Here is a 14,191-nt window from a genome sequence, read left to right as displayed (position 1 = left end):
GATCCTTTTGACCTGTCATTGCCTGGGAAGGCCTGATGCTCCAGGGCGTTGAATGCTTGGAAAGGGCCTTCCTTAACCTCGTGACACACACATTCCAACCTACGTCAGGGCACAGAGGGACAGACCTTTGAGAGAAGTTCCCACGTTGCTGTGGGAAGGACGGCGGCTGGTCCATGACTGAAACATTAATTGGTGGGTATTGCCGCGACTCTGAGATGAAAAAGGGGCAGCTCAAGAAGCTCGCATAAAAAGGCAGATCAGAAATGCCCGGCACAGACCCCTGCTTGGGTGGGCTAATTATGAAAGGGTTGATGCGGAGGGCTCTCAGGGGAGGATGTCAGCTGTGCCACGCAGTAGCACCCGCCAACGAATCCCAGAATGGCCCTCATTTAGCCTTTGAAAGGGGCTGCTCAGTAAACTTCCTGGCTAGAGATACACAGCCAAGAGAGCAGCTACCAGCCATGGAAGAGGAGGATCAAATTGAGCAGGTTTGGCAGGTTTTCCCGTTGGCTCTCTGAGCCGCATGCATAACTTATGACTCACCCGGCTCCAATTTTAATATAATCCTTTCATATGTGCTTGACATTTCAATTGCAGATAGAGTACTTTTATTTATTTACTTATTTGTGCACTCACCCAGGGCAGCAAATGTATCTCGCAGGTCTGCTTTGTCAATGAAGCCATCTCTGTTCTGATCCATGATGGTAAAAGCCTAGTAAGAGAAAAAAGGCTTTCTGTTCCCGTTGAGTCTTCGTGTCCAACTGTAAATCCTGATACTCCTCAATGGAGGTATTATATTTGCATTAGAAAGGGGAATATTTATCTTTCTTTTATTAATCTACAACGTACAACGTTAGTTTGCATTACTTACCTTCAACACATTAATGTATCTTGGCAAGAGATTTAATTAAACCCACCCAAACTTCTTCTTAGTAAATTAACACTCCATGCAGCATGTCATTGGGTCTATGCCAGTGCTGTCAGATCTAACCATTCAGGCTTTAACCCGTGAAAGCTTGAATTAGGGAAACTCTCGTCCCAGCTGCCACCAAGGCTGTTACATGGCTTGTGTATCCTGACCTATATTACATTGCCCTCAACAGCTAGAACAAGCTGTAAGACATTTAGTAACGGTGGCCAGCACACTGGGTACTAAGTTAAAAATCAAAGTTCTGGCAGGGGAAGGGCTAACTGTGAAGCCTCAAAGACTCATCAAGGAAATAAAAACAGAAAAGTTAAGAAAACTCAGAAGTCTCGACTTTGACATGTTATTTATTCAACCAAGGCCTGTTGCCCTTTCCATCACATTGTGTCCTTCGGGCTGTGGTCTAATTGTTCTCTGAATGACCTCTGGGTCTTGACCTTATAATATCTTCTAAGGAATTCTTCGTCATTTGTGGGATTTGTTGTTTTGTAGTTTTCAGTCAACACACAATTTCTGAACATTAACCTCTCCCCCATTCATCATTAAATTTGCCTGCCCCCACCTGCCACCCTCTTACATACGTACACACATTCAATGGTCAAGTTTTAAAATTTCTTATGCTTTGAAAGATTTTAATGGTTTGAGAGTTATTTTTCTGATCTTACAATGGGAACACTGGAAGAACCAATAATATTTCTAAAAGTTCCATCCATCCATCCACCCCAGGGACCTTCTACATGCTTCCCAAAGATATATAATCCAGGGAACTCAGGCAGTTCCATGATATCTACCCATAGCACTCCTACTCAAGGAATTTCATGCCCTCCCAGAAACCATCCTCAAATCACTCAGCACACAGAGGTCAAGCTTCCCCCAAGACACTACCTACGTCCTCCACAAACTCCACCAGCCTCCCAGGAATACTGTCCTTGACACCACTGATGTCACCTCCTTCTGTTACCAACATCCCTAACCATGATCGCGCTGTAGCCTGCCTCAAATACCTACAAGATAATGTACAACACTGACATATCGACTCTAAATGCATCGCCAAACTCATTGATTTCATATTTGTCACGAAAGAGTCACACGTAGCAACAAATATGTTATCCAAAGCCATGGGAATGGCGCTCGGTAATAAAATATAAACATAACCTTTTAAAAATCAGTATAAAATCCATGGATTTTTATAAATATAATCATTCTCTGTGGCGTTAAAAACTAAAACACCTTATCGTTTGGTTAGTGCATGAGAATTGCCTTATTTGTGCAGCTATTCACAGGTATAGAAGAACAGTAATCGTGTTAATTTAAAATGCCAGTTGTCTAGAAGCACACAAAGCATATATTGCCTGACTTCTCTATTCCATTCACTTGTCTAGAAGCACATGAAGCATATATTGCCTGACTTTTCTATTCCATTCACATTTTTCCCATTCTGCTTGTTGTACAAAGTCAGCCAATCAGAAGCTTCAGAAGGGTAGCCAAGTTAGTCTGTAACAGGAAAAACTTAAAAAAAAACAAAACAAATAATCTAGTAGCACTTGATTGACTAACAAAATATGGTATCATGATCTTTCGTGGGCACAGCCCACTTCTTCAGATGGTTGTGCCCACGAAAGCTCATGATACCATCTCCATGTTTAGTTAGCCTTTAAAGTGCTACCAGCCAATCAGAAGTCAGGCCTCCAAGAGGAGTGAAAATAAAGAAGGGAGAGTAGATTGAACCTTATCCATGGGGAGCTGTTTGGCAGAGGAAGCAATGATTGGGAATGTTCACCACTGTAAATGATCACAGAGGCACACGGACACTTGAATGGTTAAGGGTTTATAAGAATCTGAGGTGCGACTGAAGTATCATGAAAGGAAGGGAGCCGACAGCCTCCACGGACCCCTGGGCAAGGTCGGGGGAGGGGGCGGTTCTGCACTCCCAGAAGGGGCGAGGCCTCAGGTGGACGGGGTAGGGGCAGGGCAGTCAGCCCTCAGTACCATACAGACTAAGGGTGCCCACCCCACCCCCGCCAGCCCTCAGGGTATGTCTACACTACCACCCTAGTTCGAACTAGGGTGGTAATGTAGGCAACCGGAGTTGCAAATGAAGCCCGGGATTTGAATTTCCCGGGCTTCATTTGCATAAAGCCGGGCGCCGCCATTTTTAAATGTCCACTAGTGCGGACTCCGTGCCGCGCGGCTACACGCGGCACGGACTAGGTAGTTCGGACTAGGCTTCCTATTCCGAACTACCGTTACGCCTCGTGAAACTCCTCGAGGCAACTTCCCCCTTTGCACTCCATCATCGACGGGCCTGCATGAAAGGTACTGTACCTCACAGAGGTGTAGATTACAAATGGTAGGCAGTACAGTGAGCTAGCCATATGCACCCATGATGTCAAGGTGTAGCAATAAACACGATGACATCAGATATGGTAAAGATACAGAACCATGGAAATGGGCACAAAAGATAGGGAGAGAGATAGAGAGACAAGGTGGGTCGGGCAATATTCCCCAGTCCCTCATTCAGTAACATCATTGAGCACATGCCCAAAGTGAAGCGTGTGAATAGTCACAGTAAGTAATCTTCAGAGCCGCTTACAGTCAGCAGGTTGTTGCCAATGGGCTTTTGTTGCCAGGGGGATCAGGCTGTAAGTGTATAGAGCTGGCAGAAATTTCAGGTGCTGAAACTCTTAAGAAAGAAAGAAAGAAAGAAAGAAAGAAAGAAAGAAAGAAAGAAAGAAAGAAAGAAAGAAAGAAAGAAAGAAAGAAAGAAAGAAAGAAAGCGCACAAACAAAATGAGTTATCAGTCAAAACCACCACGATGATTCAGAAAACAACTGTGTGTTCCATTAAAGCAGATGAATAAAGTAATGACTGCAGACTAACCCTAGGAAGGGAGGGAAGAGTATATAACACAGCAGAATAGTATAACAGAGTTGGCCCACCTCTTTAAACTCCTGAATCTGGGTTTGATCGAACATGGAGAATACATTGGAACCGCCTCCTTCTGTCTTCTTCTTGGCCTTTTTCGGAGACTATAAAATATAAAAAGATCCAGCACAAGAGTAAATAACATTTGGAACACCAAGTCAGACAACCACATCTGTAACAGAAGGTAACATGCATGCACAAGTACCATGAGATGGTTGTATAATGTCATATTTTCTCCCACATTAGATTCAGTACTTTGTTGTGCAACAAACCTACACATACAGAAATATGCTGCTTGGTTACAAAACATGGGGTGCATTTTTAGCAAGAGAGTTTTGCTGCTAACAGCTTTCAATGGACCAGATTGAAACTGGATCATCCAGCCTGAATACGAGGCAGGACGTGACTACGTTGCCCCCAGGAGCTGTGCAGGAACCAAACATGGAGAGTCACAAATTGGCCTCTGCTTCCTCCTTGCTCCTTGGAGGCAGTGCTGTATGCCAGCCCATTTCCTCGTGCCAGTTACTTTCCTCTCAGTGCTGGCTCTGTTAGACTGATGGGTTGGGGGTGGAAGAAGCTAAGACTCTGACCTCTCTCCTCAATGTGCAAAGCTTGCCAGCAGCGGCTTCTTTCCCCTTCCCTGCAGACTCTGGCAATGCAAGTAGCCTGCACTGGGGAGTGAGGAAGCGCCTTATTTTACTTTACTCCCCTGTGCAGCCAGGCTCACACTTAAACCTTACATGGGGCTGTCTACACGGCATCTGGGAGCAAGCCTTCCAGACTGGGAGGATGGACTTTTGCTCGCCTGGCTTGACATTGTGGCTCAGACTCTCAAGCCTAGCTCGCTCTCATCTGCAGTGCAGACAGGCAGGACCAAGTCTGGGACCTCTGGAGCTCAGTGCATGAGGCTCTACAGCTTGAGCTGAAAGCCAGCTGGCTCTCAGCTAAGGCCATAGAGCACGCTCATTCTTCCTTTCTGTAAATGGTCTAAGTGTCACCCGATGGGACAGTGGATTATATACGGCCTCTAATATGGAGCAGTGGAATGAAAACTTTTCCATTAGCGCTGTCATAGCCTGCAGTACCGAGTGGACAGATCCCTCCAAAAGTACACACCACCTACATTTGGAGGAAAGCACATGCTCCGAGTTCTGTTCGGGCCAAATAATCAGACATTACATTCCCTCTCTTCACAACTTACATGGTCCCTGCTAGTGCAGTGTCTGTGCGCCTCGCAATCGTTAATTCAACAGCCCAGTGAGGCAGGTCAGTGCTTTTACCCCCATTTTATAGATGGAGACAAAGGCCCTGATCCTCAAAGGTGCCTAACTTCTACTGATTTCAGTATCTAAATACTTTTGTGGATCAAGTTTCTTCTTGCCCAAGGCTGAGAGTATGTCTGTCTACACAGGGGGAAAACCACATCTTAGATGCCAGGCCAGCAGACTCAAGCTAAAAACAGCCCCTAGATCAGTGGTTTTCAAAGTACAGGTCGCGATCCAGTACTGGGTCATGGAAAACCAGGCACTGGGTCGCCTTGCTGTAGGGTGACCGGGTTATTGGTGGGGGTTACTAAGGCAGGCTTCCTTCCTGTCCTGGCACCACAGACCGCACTGTGCCCCAGAAGTGGCCAGCAGCAGGTCTAACTCCTAGGCGAGTGGCCACGGGGCTCCATGCACTACCTGCCCTCGAGCACTAGCTCCACCCTCTCATTGGCCAGGGAGGATGGTGCTCGAGTGTGAGAGCAACTCACAGAGCTGCTTGCACATCTCTGCCTAGAACTCAGGTACCTGCTTCTGGGCCACAGCAAGGTCTGAGGTACCAGGACAGGCCCCACGCTCTAGTCTAAAGATATAATTATGTTGGGTCACGGGCATCAACAATTTTCTTCAACTGGGTTGTGAGAAAAAAAAGTTTGAAAACTGCTAGTCCAGATGCTCAGGCTCTGAAGTCCAGGGGGTTCAGAGCCCAACTTAAAACACCAACTTTTATCACAAGCTCAACTCTCTAGTCACAAGCGCTGAGACTCGCTACCTTTTTGATGGTAGACATACTCACAGGGAATCTATGGCAAAGCAGGGAGCTAACCCTAGGCCTCCTGAGTAGTAGGCTAGAACTACCCACTGGACCATCCTTAACCCTATTTATATTACATCCTGGGCTTCCCTTATGTAATAGAAAAGGAAAACTCTGTTCTGTGCAGATTGCGTTTTATTGAACAAACGGCAACTTTCCCTCCTCCAAAATCTGCCAAGATTCAAATGAGATCCTAGGAGTGAGAGCTGCTCAAAGACATTCTTCCACCTAGCCCTGCTGGAAATATATACTGTCTGGTCAACTTGACTTGCCACGCAGATCTCAGCATTCAGTCATCCTGGGTTGGCTCTCATGCTTGCAAATTAGGGTATGTTATATACCCCACCCATGTACACAAATCGTATCTATTGTCTGGAACGCAACCTTCTTCACTGTGCGAAATGCGTGAGGAAATGTATTTTCTGGGAAGAAAAAGAAAGACAAAAATGCCACCAAGAGATGGAAAAATTCATAGACTACTCACTCCAGGGATGCCCGGGGGCAGAAAGACTCACAGGGAAAAATTAGTGAGTGCAAAGCACCCACTGGCAGCCAAGCTGCCCCCCCCCCTTTGCCTCCCTCCTTCCTCCTCCTTATCAACTCCTCCTTCACACTTGCAGCACAGGTGAGAGGGCAGGGAAGAGGCAGGATGGGAACAGTCTTGGGCCAAGAGGTGGAATGGAGCAAGGCTGAGGCAGAGGCCTGGGAGAAGGGATGGAGTGAGGGCAGGGTCTGGAGTGTGTGTGTGTGGGGGGGACTGAGCACCCCACAACTGGAGGGGAAATCAGAACCTATGAGAAAATATGTGAACAAATGGAATGTTTAATTAATGTAGAAATATTGGGTTGGGAAAATAAAGAGATTCCTTCCTCCTCCTCCTTACTTGAGGTATGTCTACTCAGCACCCTAAACTCGAAATAAGATAGACTATTTCTAGTCTATTTCAAAATAGGCTATTTCAAGTCATCCCTTCACCCACATGCCACGAGGTTTACAGGGATGGCGAAATAGCGTGCCCGTTTTTTCAAAAAATATTTCAAAATAACGGGCACGTTTCTAAGAGGCGGGGTAGCTATTCCCGGATACCTTGGTATCGCGAAATATCTCCGCTCTGTAGACATAGGCTTGGCACAAGTTTTGTTTTCAGCCAAAATGAGCAGCTTTCCGTGCCATTGGAAGTGCCTGATGGACGTTTTCAGCATTTCTAATTAGAATGGAAATACTAGGGACAATCCCTCTTCTTGGCAAAGGTAAAAAGAGAGCGGGGTCAACTCATTGAGCGTCCTGACCGGTCTCTAATCTAGAGGCTACTCACTTCACACTGTAAGTCGTATCCCCAGGTCTGGCCTTAGATTTCAGGGAAGGGCCAGGGGTCTGGTTTCATCAGGGCACCTCACACTTAGCTGATCCATCTGAGGGGGCAATTTTTGGGTCATCACTAGCTTTGCTGTTGTGGATAAGGGGAGCCCAGTTGCCCAGTCCCTGTATGATTTTTTTTTATTCGCTCTGATAAACCTTCCTCCCAAACAATCAATTTGCTTTCTGAAGGTTAACAGCACAAGGATAAGGGCTAGAATCCTACTCCTATTCCTCCCTAATCACACCATGTCTCGGGTACTCCCTGGCTAATTTTGGTGGGAGCTCAGAGTGCATACACAGTAGGGTCTTTAAGCAGGACTTGTAGCCGCATGCAATGCTGTGGTAAAAAGCCAAGGCACATTGCCACATTGCCAATACAGAAACATAACACCCCCTCATTAAAGTGTTAAAGCCCCTGGAGAGCAGAGCCTATTTGGTCACAGAAAAAGTGCAGCACCAGGCAAATTCAGCCTCTTAACCCAGGAGGGGTGGGGGTAAAGGAGGCAATTGCCCCAGGGCCTGGCAATTGTAAAGGGCCCAGGGCTTCCTGCTGCGGCTGCTACTGTGGCACTAGCAGAGGCCATAACCCCAGGCTCTTCAGAAGCACCACTGGAGCGTCAGTGGAGGGGAGCCCTCTTCTGCCCACAGACCCACCCCTTCCAGAGCCGGTTCCCCCGCCCCCGCCATTGTCCAGGGGCCTGACAATTCTGTCGGCTCCCCTGGTTACAACGCTGTAAAGCACCAGTGGAAACCCGACTGCAGCGCCGGGAGCCGCACTGCGCTTTAAACCGTCTCGTGTAGGCAAAGCCTTCACCTCGTTGGCGGTGAGAGTCGAACCCAGAAGGCAGCTAAAAGGGAGCAGAGAAGTGTCTGAGCTGCAGAGTTCACACCTGAAACGAAAATTCCCCACCGTCCTGCAGGGATTCAACCAGGATTTTGTCTGAGGCTTATCTCTCTGAAACAATCTAATATCTTTGTTTTACCTCAGGGAGCCGAGAGCAGGGCAGCAGATGGGGAAGCAGAACACCTCCATTCTATTCTCGGATAGATCTGTGATTTGCTGCAGGGCCTTTAGCAAATCACACCACCTCTCTGTGCCTCAGTTTCCCCATGTGTACAATGGGGACGATAACACCAAAGGCTAAGTGTTTTGAAAGTTGCTGTTGAAAAGGGTTAGAGAAGAATGTCAGGAGCTGGGAGGGGGGGTGCAGGTTCCCCACGCTGAGATTCCAGAAACGCGTCTGGAAGAGTGTTGCAATGTCTGATACACTCGCAGCTTGCGTGTATTAATCAGCCCAGTGGGAAGAAGAGAACCATTTGTTTTAAAGGGGAACCTCACTACTGGGTTATATCTTTAGTTCTAGTGGCCATGGCTTGGATTTCTAAGTAAGGAACTTTTTGTTAATTTTAGAAGCTTTAAAAAAAAACGGAATATGAAAACCCCTGAACCTGAGACAGCTCAGTTTAGATCAGGGCTTGCTGCGTCCTGGGTTTCCTTCTCCGAGATTCTTTACATTTCTCCCCTCTGGGAGGGCCAGGGAGTCTGAGAGAACAAGGCTAGTTCACTGACAAAGATAGAAACAGTGAGTCAGCGTCCCATTCGCCTCTCCTGGTGCAAGGGAAGAACTGGGCCCTGGAGGCCAGGGTGGGGATAACTGGGTGTGTTTTTGTGTCTATAGGTGAGGAATTTCTCCTCCTGCTGCAGAGGAGACCTACAGAGCTGGGAAGGTAGAGACTGGGTCTGCATCTTTTGGTGGGTTTGGGAAAGTCAGGTCTTGCCAATTCTGAAAAACTCTTCTGGAGCCTGGACCCATAAATGGTTTATGACATCAGAGACACTGAGGAAGTGACACTTAAATATTTTAGAATGGAAGGAATATTATTCAGACAGTTTAAAACTCCCTGTTTTCAGTAACAGCTAATTAAATCAAGTGCCTGAAGGGAGGGGGGGAAGTCTATGTTTGTTAAACAAAGATTCAACAGCACACTCCCCACCCCCATTCAATTAAGGGCCCCTCCAACCCCCATTCAATTAAGGGCTTGGAAACCTCCAAATCTACATATCTGAATTTTTCAAGGAGTTCTCCAGATAAAACAGGAACAAGACTTGACATTCCTGATACTATAAGGTGAAAAACAAGCAGAAACAATCAACCCTTCCACTTCTTAGGTCTTCTTTTATACAAAAAAAAGGGGGGACACAAACTCTTTTTTTTTCTTTTGCAGGTCACCCCGAGGGGGCTTCGTGGAGCAAAGTGAGGGCAGATCTACCTAGAAGCACTAAATCAGCACGGACGCACCCATGTGGTTATGCTGCTGTAGTACATCTGGTGAAAATGCTCTGTGCTGATAGGAGTGCACCAGGACTTCCAACGAGACAGGGAGGGGCCAAAAGGGGCACCTGCCCCTGGGCCTGGCAATTTAAAAGGACCTGGGGCTCCTGGCCACTGCCCCTACTACTGGAGCAACAACAGAGGCCTAAGCCCCGGTGGCACATTTCTGCAGCAAAGAACCCGGCTATGCGTAAGTCACAATGGCTTGACCTTGGGCTAGTTCGACATAAGCTGCCTGGCACTGATCAAGCTGCAGAAGTTTCATCACTTAAATGTGACTCCCGCTGGTGTGTCTCTCTACACAGACACCATGTCCCCATACAATGTAGAGTCACGGTTGTTGTAATTAGGTGGGTGCAGGGTCAGTGTAGCTGCTGCATGGCTTATGCCAGCCTTTACTGGCTTTCAGGAGCCATCCCACAATGCTCCGCACTGACAGAACAATAGACACTAGTGCTCCCGGTGAGTATGTGCATGGCCAACAGAAGGAGCCGAGTGTGCACACACACAAGTGACTTAATAACCGTGGTGACTATATGCCAATGTGAGTTAGGTCAACATCATTTTATAGTGTAGACTTGGCCTGTCCCGCTTCACATGACTTGGATCCTTCCAGTGGCCGGTGAGGTGCATACAACCCATCAGGGCTCGCTAGGAATGATATACTCGAGAGGAGTAAGTAGCAGAAACTGCTCTGAGAGCCACAATCTGCATTTCAAGCAGGCAACACATCAGGTTCCAAGAACTCAAATAAAAACCTGAGAGCTGTCAAACCAGAGAGGGTATGTCTACACTACCCTCCTATTTCGAAACAGGAGGGTAATGTAGGCATACCGCAATTGCAAATGAAGCCCGGGATTTGAATTTCCCGGGCTTCATTTGCATAAGCGGGGCGCCGCCATTTTTAAAACCCCGCTCGTTCGAACCCCGTGCCGCCCGGCTACATGCGGCACGAACTAGGTAGTTCGAACTAGGCTTCCTAGTTCGAACTACCGTTACTCCTCGTGTAACCGCGCGGCACGGGGTTCGAACGAGCGGGGATTTAAAAATGGCGGCGCCCCGCTTATGCAAATGAAGCCCGGGAAATTCAAATCCCGGGCTTCATTTGCAATTGCGGTATGCCTACATTACCCCGCTAGTTCGAACTAGCGGGGTAGTGTAGACATACCCAGAAACATGGGATCTTTTTATGTCTCCTGCCCTTACACTCCATCCCCCCCTCCCCCACCAAATCCCTCCTCATGGCCCCACACACAGTCTTACACACACTCCCTGCTTCCTTCCCAGCAACCTTTTCATAGCCAGCAGCTCTCTCTCCTGTTCCTTACAAAATCCCTCCGCCCCCAGCCCTAGCCATTACCCGTTGTCTTTCATAAGCACACACATGGAGTCCACTGTCTTCCATCACGCACCCACAATCACGCACTCATTGCACTCCCCAGGACAGCCAGTTCAAATTCTGTGTCCCCAAATCTCTCTGCAGACTCCTTGGGCTACATAAATACCTTTTCTTCTCAGGCACGTATGCACAGAAATGACCTCTTCTCCAGCACATAGAAATGAACCGCTGATCCCCTCCAACATAATGTCTCTCTCTCTCTCTCTCTCTTTCACACACACACACACACACACACACACACACACACACACACATAGGAAAGCCACAGGCCACATCCCCAGCCAGTGTAACTCGACCTGACCTGTGGCGGTCAGTATTTTTTAGTACAGGTGGTACATTCCAGGCAGTCTACAAAGCTGCAAAACAGATTTCAACAGAATGCAATCTATTTTTGGGTACATGATTCCCTTCAGCACAATTCGCTACAAGGTGTCACCAAGCTGAGTGAACACAGGAATGTTGTTGGAATGTATAAAAGGTCTCTCTCTCTTTCTCTCTCTCTTGCATGTACAGCCATCACAGACCCAAATTTACTAAAAATTCCCTGGTATTAACCGGGGCCCACAGACACACAGTTTTCAGAATTCTATCCTGTAACACTTGTGTGGTCTGCTTCTTGTTAGAAAAATGATCTCCCTGAATCCTGCCTTTCTCCTTCTCTCTAGTCCCGTATGTATGTCAGAACCTAGTAGCACTGGCTGACTTCTAATTATTTTTTACTGTGCTTTGTCTGCACTAATCCTTTGAAAGTAGCTTTACTGAACATCTGAAATATTATGATGCTATAAAACATCTGTAATATTTATAAATCCCTAAAGACATCATAAAGGAGGAAAAACCCTCCCCACAGAGTTCATCTTGCATAATTACATATACATTTCCCTCTGATTAATAAAAAATGATCTCTTCCTTATGTAAAGATAGTCTCAGCTTTCTTTCATTAAGACCTTTTTTTTTTCTTTCTACTTTAAATCTGTTTCATGTGTCCATGAATTGTAAGGTGCCTCAGAAGATGCTTTCCCGGAGCAAAAGGCACAGTGAAAAGAAACATCACAGACAATCTGCAGTAACAATGACGCTTCAGGGACATGTTTTGCCGCATTCTGAGATCCATTGTGTTGGGCAGTTTGGCCACATAAAGTCTTGGAATAATTATTCCAAAGGCAGAGAGCACTATAGGAAAGGAGTCAGCTCACCAGAATGGAGGACAGAGGAGATGCCGAAAGGAGTGAAAAAGAAAAAACCACCAAACACAAGCCACCAGATAAACGGTTGGCTTAGGTTCTAGAGAAATCCATTCCAGTGTATATCTGAGGTCCCAGCCGGAAAATCAGGGCAAATACCCTCTCCTCCCAACCAGTAGTCTCCAGACCTAGCATATTTACTAATAGAGTGCAAAAGGTTATTCTGAAATTTGCAGCTTGTCCAGTGTTCCCAGTGCTGGCTAGCTCCTCTATCCAAATATGATTCTGTTTAAGAATGAGATTTAACAGGGTCTGACACTGTAATTATCATTGTTTCTGTTAAAAAGAAAGAAAGAAAGAAAGAAAGAAAGAAAGAAAGAAAGAAAGAAAGAAAGAAAATAACTCCTACCATGACACTGCTGTTCCTTCTGCCCCTTCTGTGCCAACTAACCAGCCAGCACACACAATGTCAATTGTTTCTTTATATAGTGTCACAGAGGAGTAAAAATATGCCTGCACCAAGTTTAGACAATAGAAGTAAGACTGGAAAAGTGCAGTAATTGGATCCCAATACCATTGCAAGCATCTGTTCCGAGCAGAGCTTTTGCTTTCACATAAATACTGCGGCAGATAAGTAGATCGGCAGTTGGGATACAATTGTACAGTCCTCCCAGTGAGCCAGAGCTCAGGGCTTTCCCCATGTGCTTCTAAACAGTGTCACTCGCTAGAAAGGACTGTAGATTGTCAAGGCCTCCTGGAAAGAGGGAAGCATGCAGGCACCTTGAGAAAGCACAGAATGAAACTGGCTGTAAATTTATGGCCATGAGGACTACTCAGAACTAGCTATGTCTACACTGCAGGCTTCTTGTGCAAGAACTTTTTGTGGAAGAGATCTTCCACAAAAAGTTTTTGCACAAGAGTGCGTTCACATTGTCATGTGCTTTTGCGCAAGACAGTATCCACACTGCCATAGACACTCTTGCGCAAGAAAGTTCTGATGGCCATTCAGAATGGCCATGAGAGCACCTGTGCTTTTTCCGACAGGGGTTTCTTGTCCGTCCACACACACCTTTTTCCGCAAGAGTTCTTGCACAAAACGGCATTTTCCTCATAGAAAGAGGAATAACTCTTGTGCAAAAAGCCCTGTCTTCTGACGATCTACTGTACTTTTTCTTGCACAAAAACGTGCTTTTAGTGTGGACACTCGGTGAGTTTTTGTGCAAAAACTCTGCAGTGTAGACATAGCCCTAGAGAGGCTAGAACTGAACCCTCACCACCCTCCGTAGAGGCAAAGAATGCCAGCCACAGCCAAACCATGCCAGCCACTCGGACATCATTTTATTAGCAACCTGGTGCTGTAGGTGTGGCCCATTCCAGTGTGGGAGAATCACCAGTCTGCAAGACGCTTACCCTTGGCATGACATGAATAACTCTGTACAGTTAAACTCCATTATTAATCATTATTCATTTTCAATTTACATTTGTTTAAGTTGAGACCTCAGTCCTGCAGAGTGCAACACATGGCAGACTGCTGCCTCTGCTCTGGTTCCCGGTAAGGCCAACAAGGCTTCAGGTAGATACAGCAGTCATTTGGGTAACCCTCTAGACAGGCATTGCACTGAAGGATAGCAATGATGCGTGGGGCATTAGGTAGACCATTCTGAACTTCCTGTCACTTCTGTGAGTGGCAGTAAAGGCATCTTTGGTGAATTGTAGGTGTGAATCGTTGGTGATCCAGGGACTTCAAAGCATGGACCATGAGGCAGAGGTAGCAGGCTAAATCCAAGGTATTGCCACAATTTCCCTGGCTTATCACAGGGGCCTGGTTGTAGATTCATTGCTTTGTTTAAATGAAATGCACACGTTGACTGAAAGCAGGAAACAAAAGTACAAAATGTATCATACATTCTGTACAGTGCCTGGCACAATGGGGCCCCAATCCATGTCTGGGTGTCTGAAGGTGCTGCTACAATGGAAAGAAAGAAAGAAA

At 46.6% G+C, this 14,191-nt stretch overlaps 1 protein-coding gene across 1 annotated transcript in view; it reads right to left on the bottom strand.

Annotated features, from left to right (window-relative positions):
• Positions 1 to 12,760, bottom strand: part of MYL10 (myosin light chain 10) — a 28,290-nt gene extending 15,530 nt beyond the window's left edge. Inside the window, exons 1-3 of the mRNA XM_006114226.5 lie at positions 12,611 to 12,760; positions 3,865 to 3,954; positions 637 to 712 (exon numbers count right to left, since the gene is read on the bottom strand). Of these exons, the coding sequence (XP_006114288.1) occupies positions 637 to 712; positions 3,865 to 3,954; positions 12,611 to 12,613 (169 nt within the window). The 5' untranslated portion in view covers positions 12,614 to 12,760. The remainder of the gene's footprint in view (positions 1 to 636; positions 713 to 3,864; positions 3,955 to 12,610) is intronic.
• Between the last annotated feature and the right edge of the window lie 1,431 nt (positions 12,761 to 14,191).

This window comes from Pelodiscus sinensis, chromosome 21 (assembly GCF_052426305.1).
Source record: "Pelodiscus sinensis isolate ZL-2025 chromosome 21, ASM5242630v1, whole genome shotgun sequence".
Lineage (NCBI taxonomy): Eukaryota > Metazoa > Chordata > Testudines > Trionychidae > Pelodiscus > Pelodiscus sinensis.
Note: the sequence above shows the minus strand (reverse complement) of the source record. Positions and strands in the feature narration are given on the sequence as shown.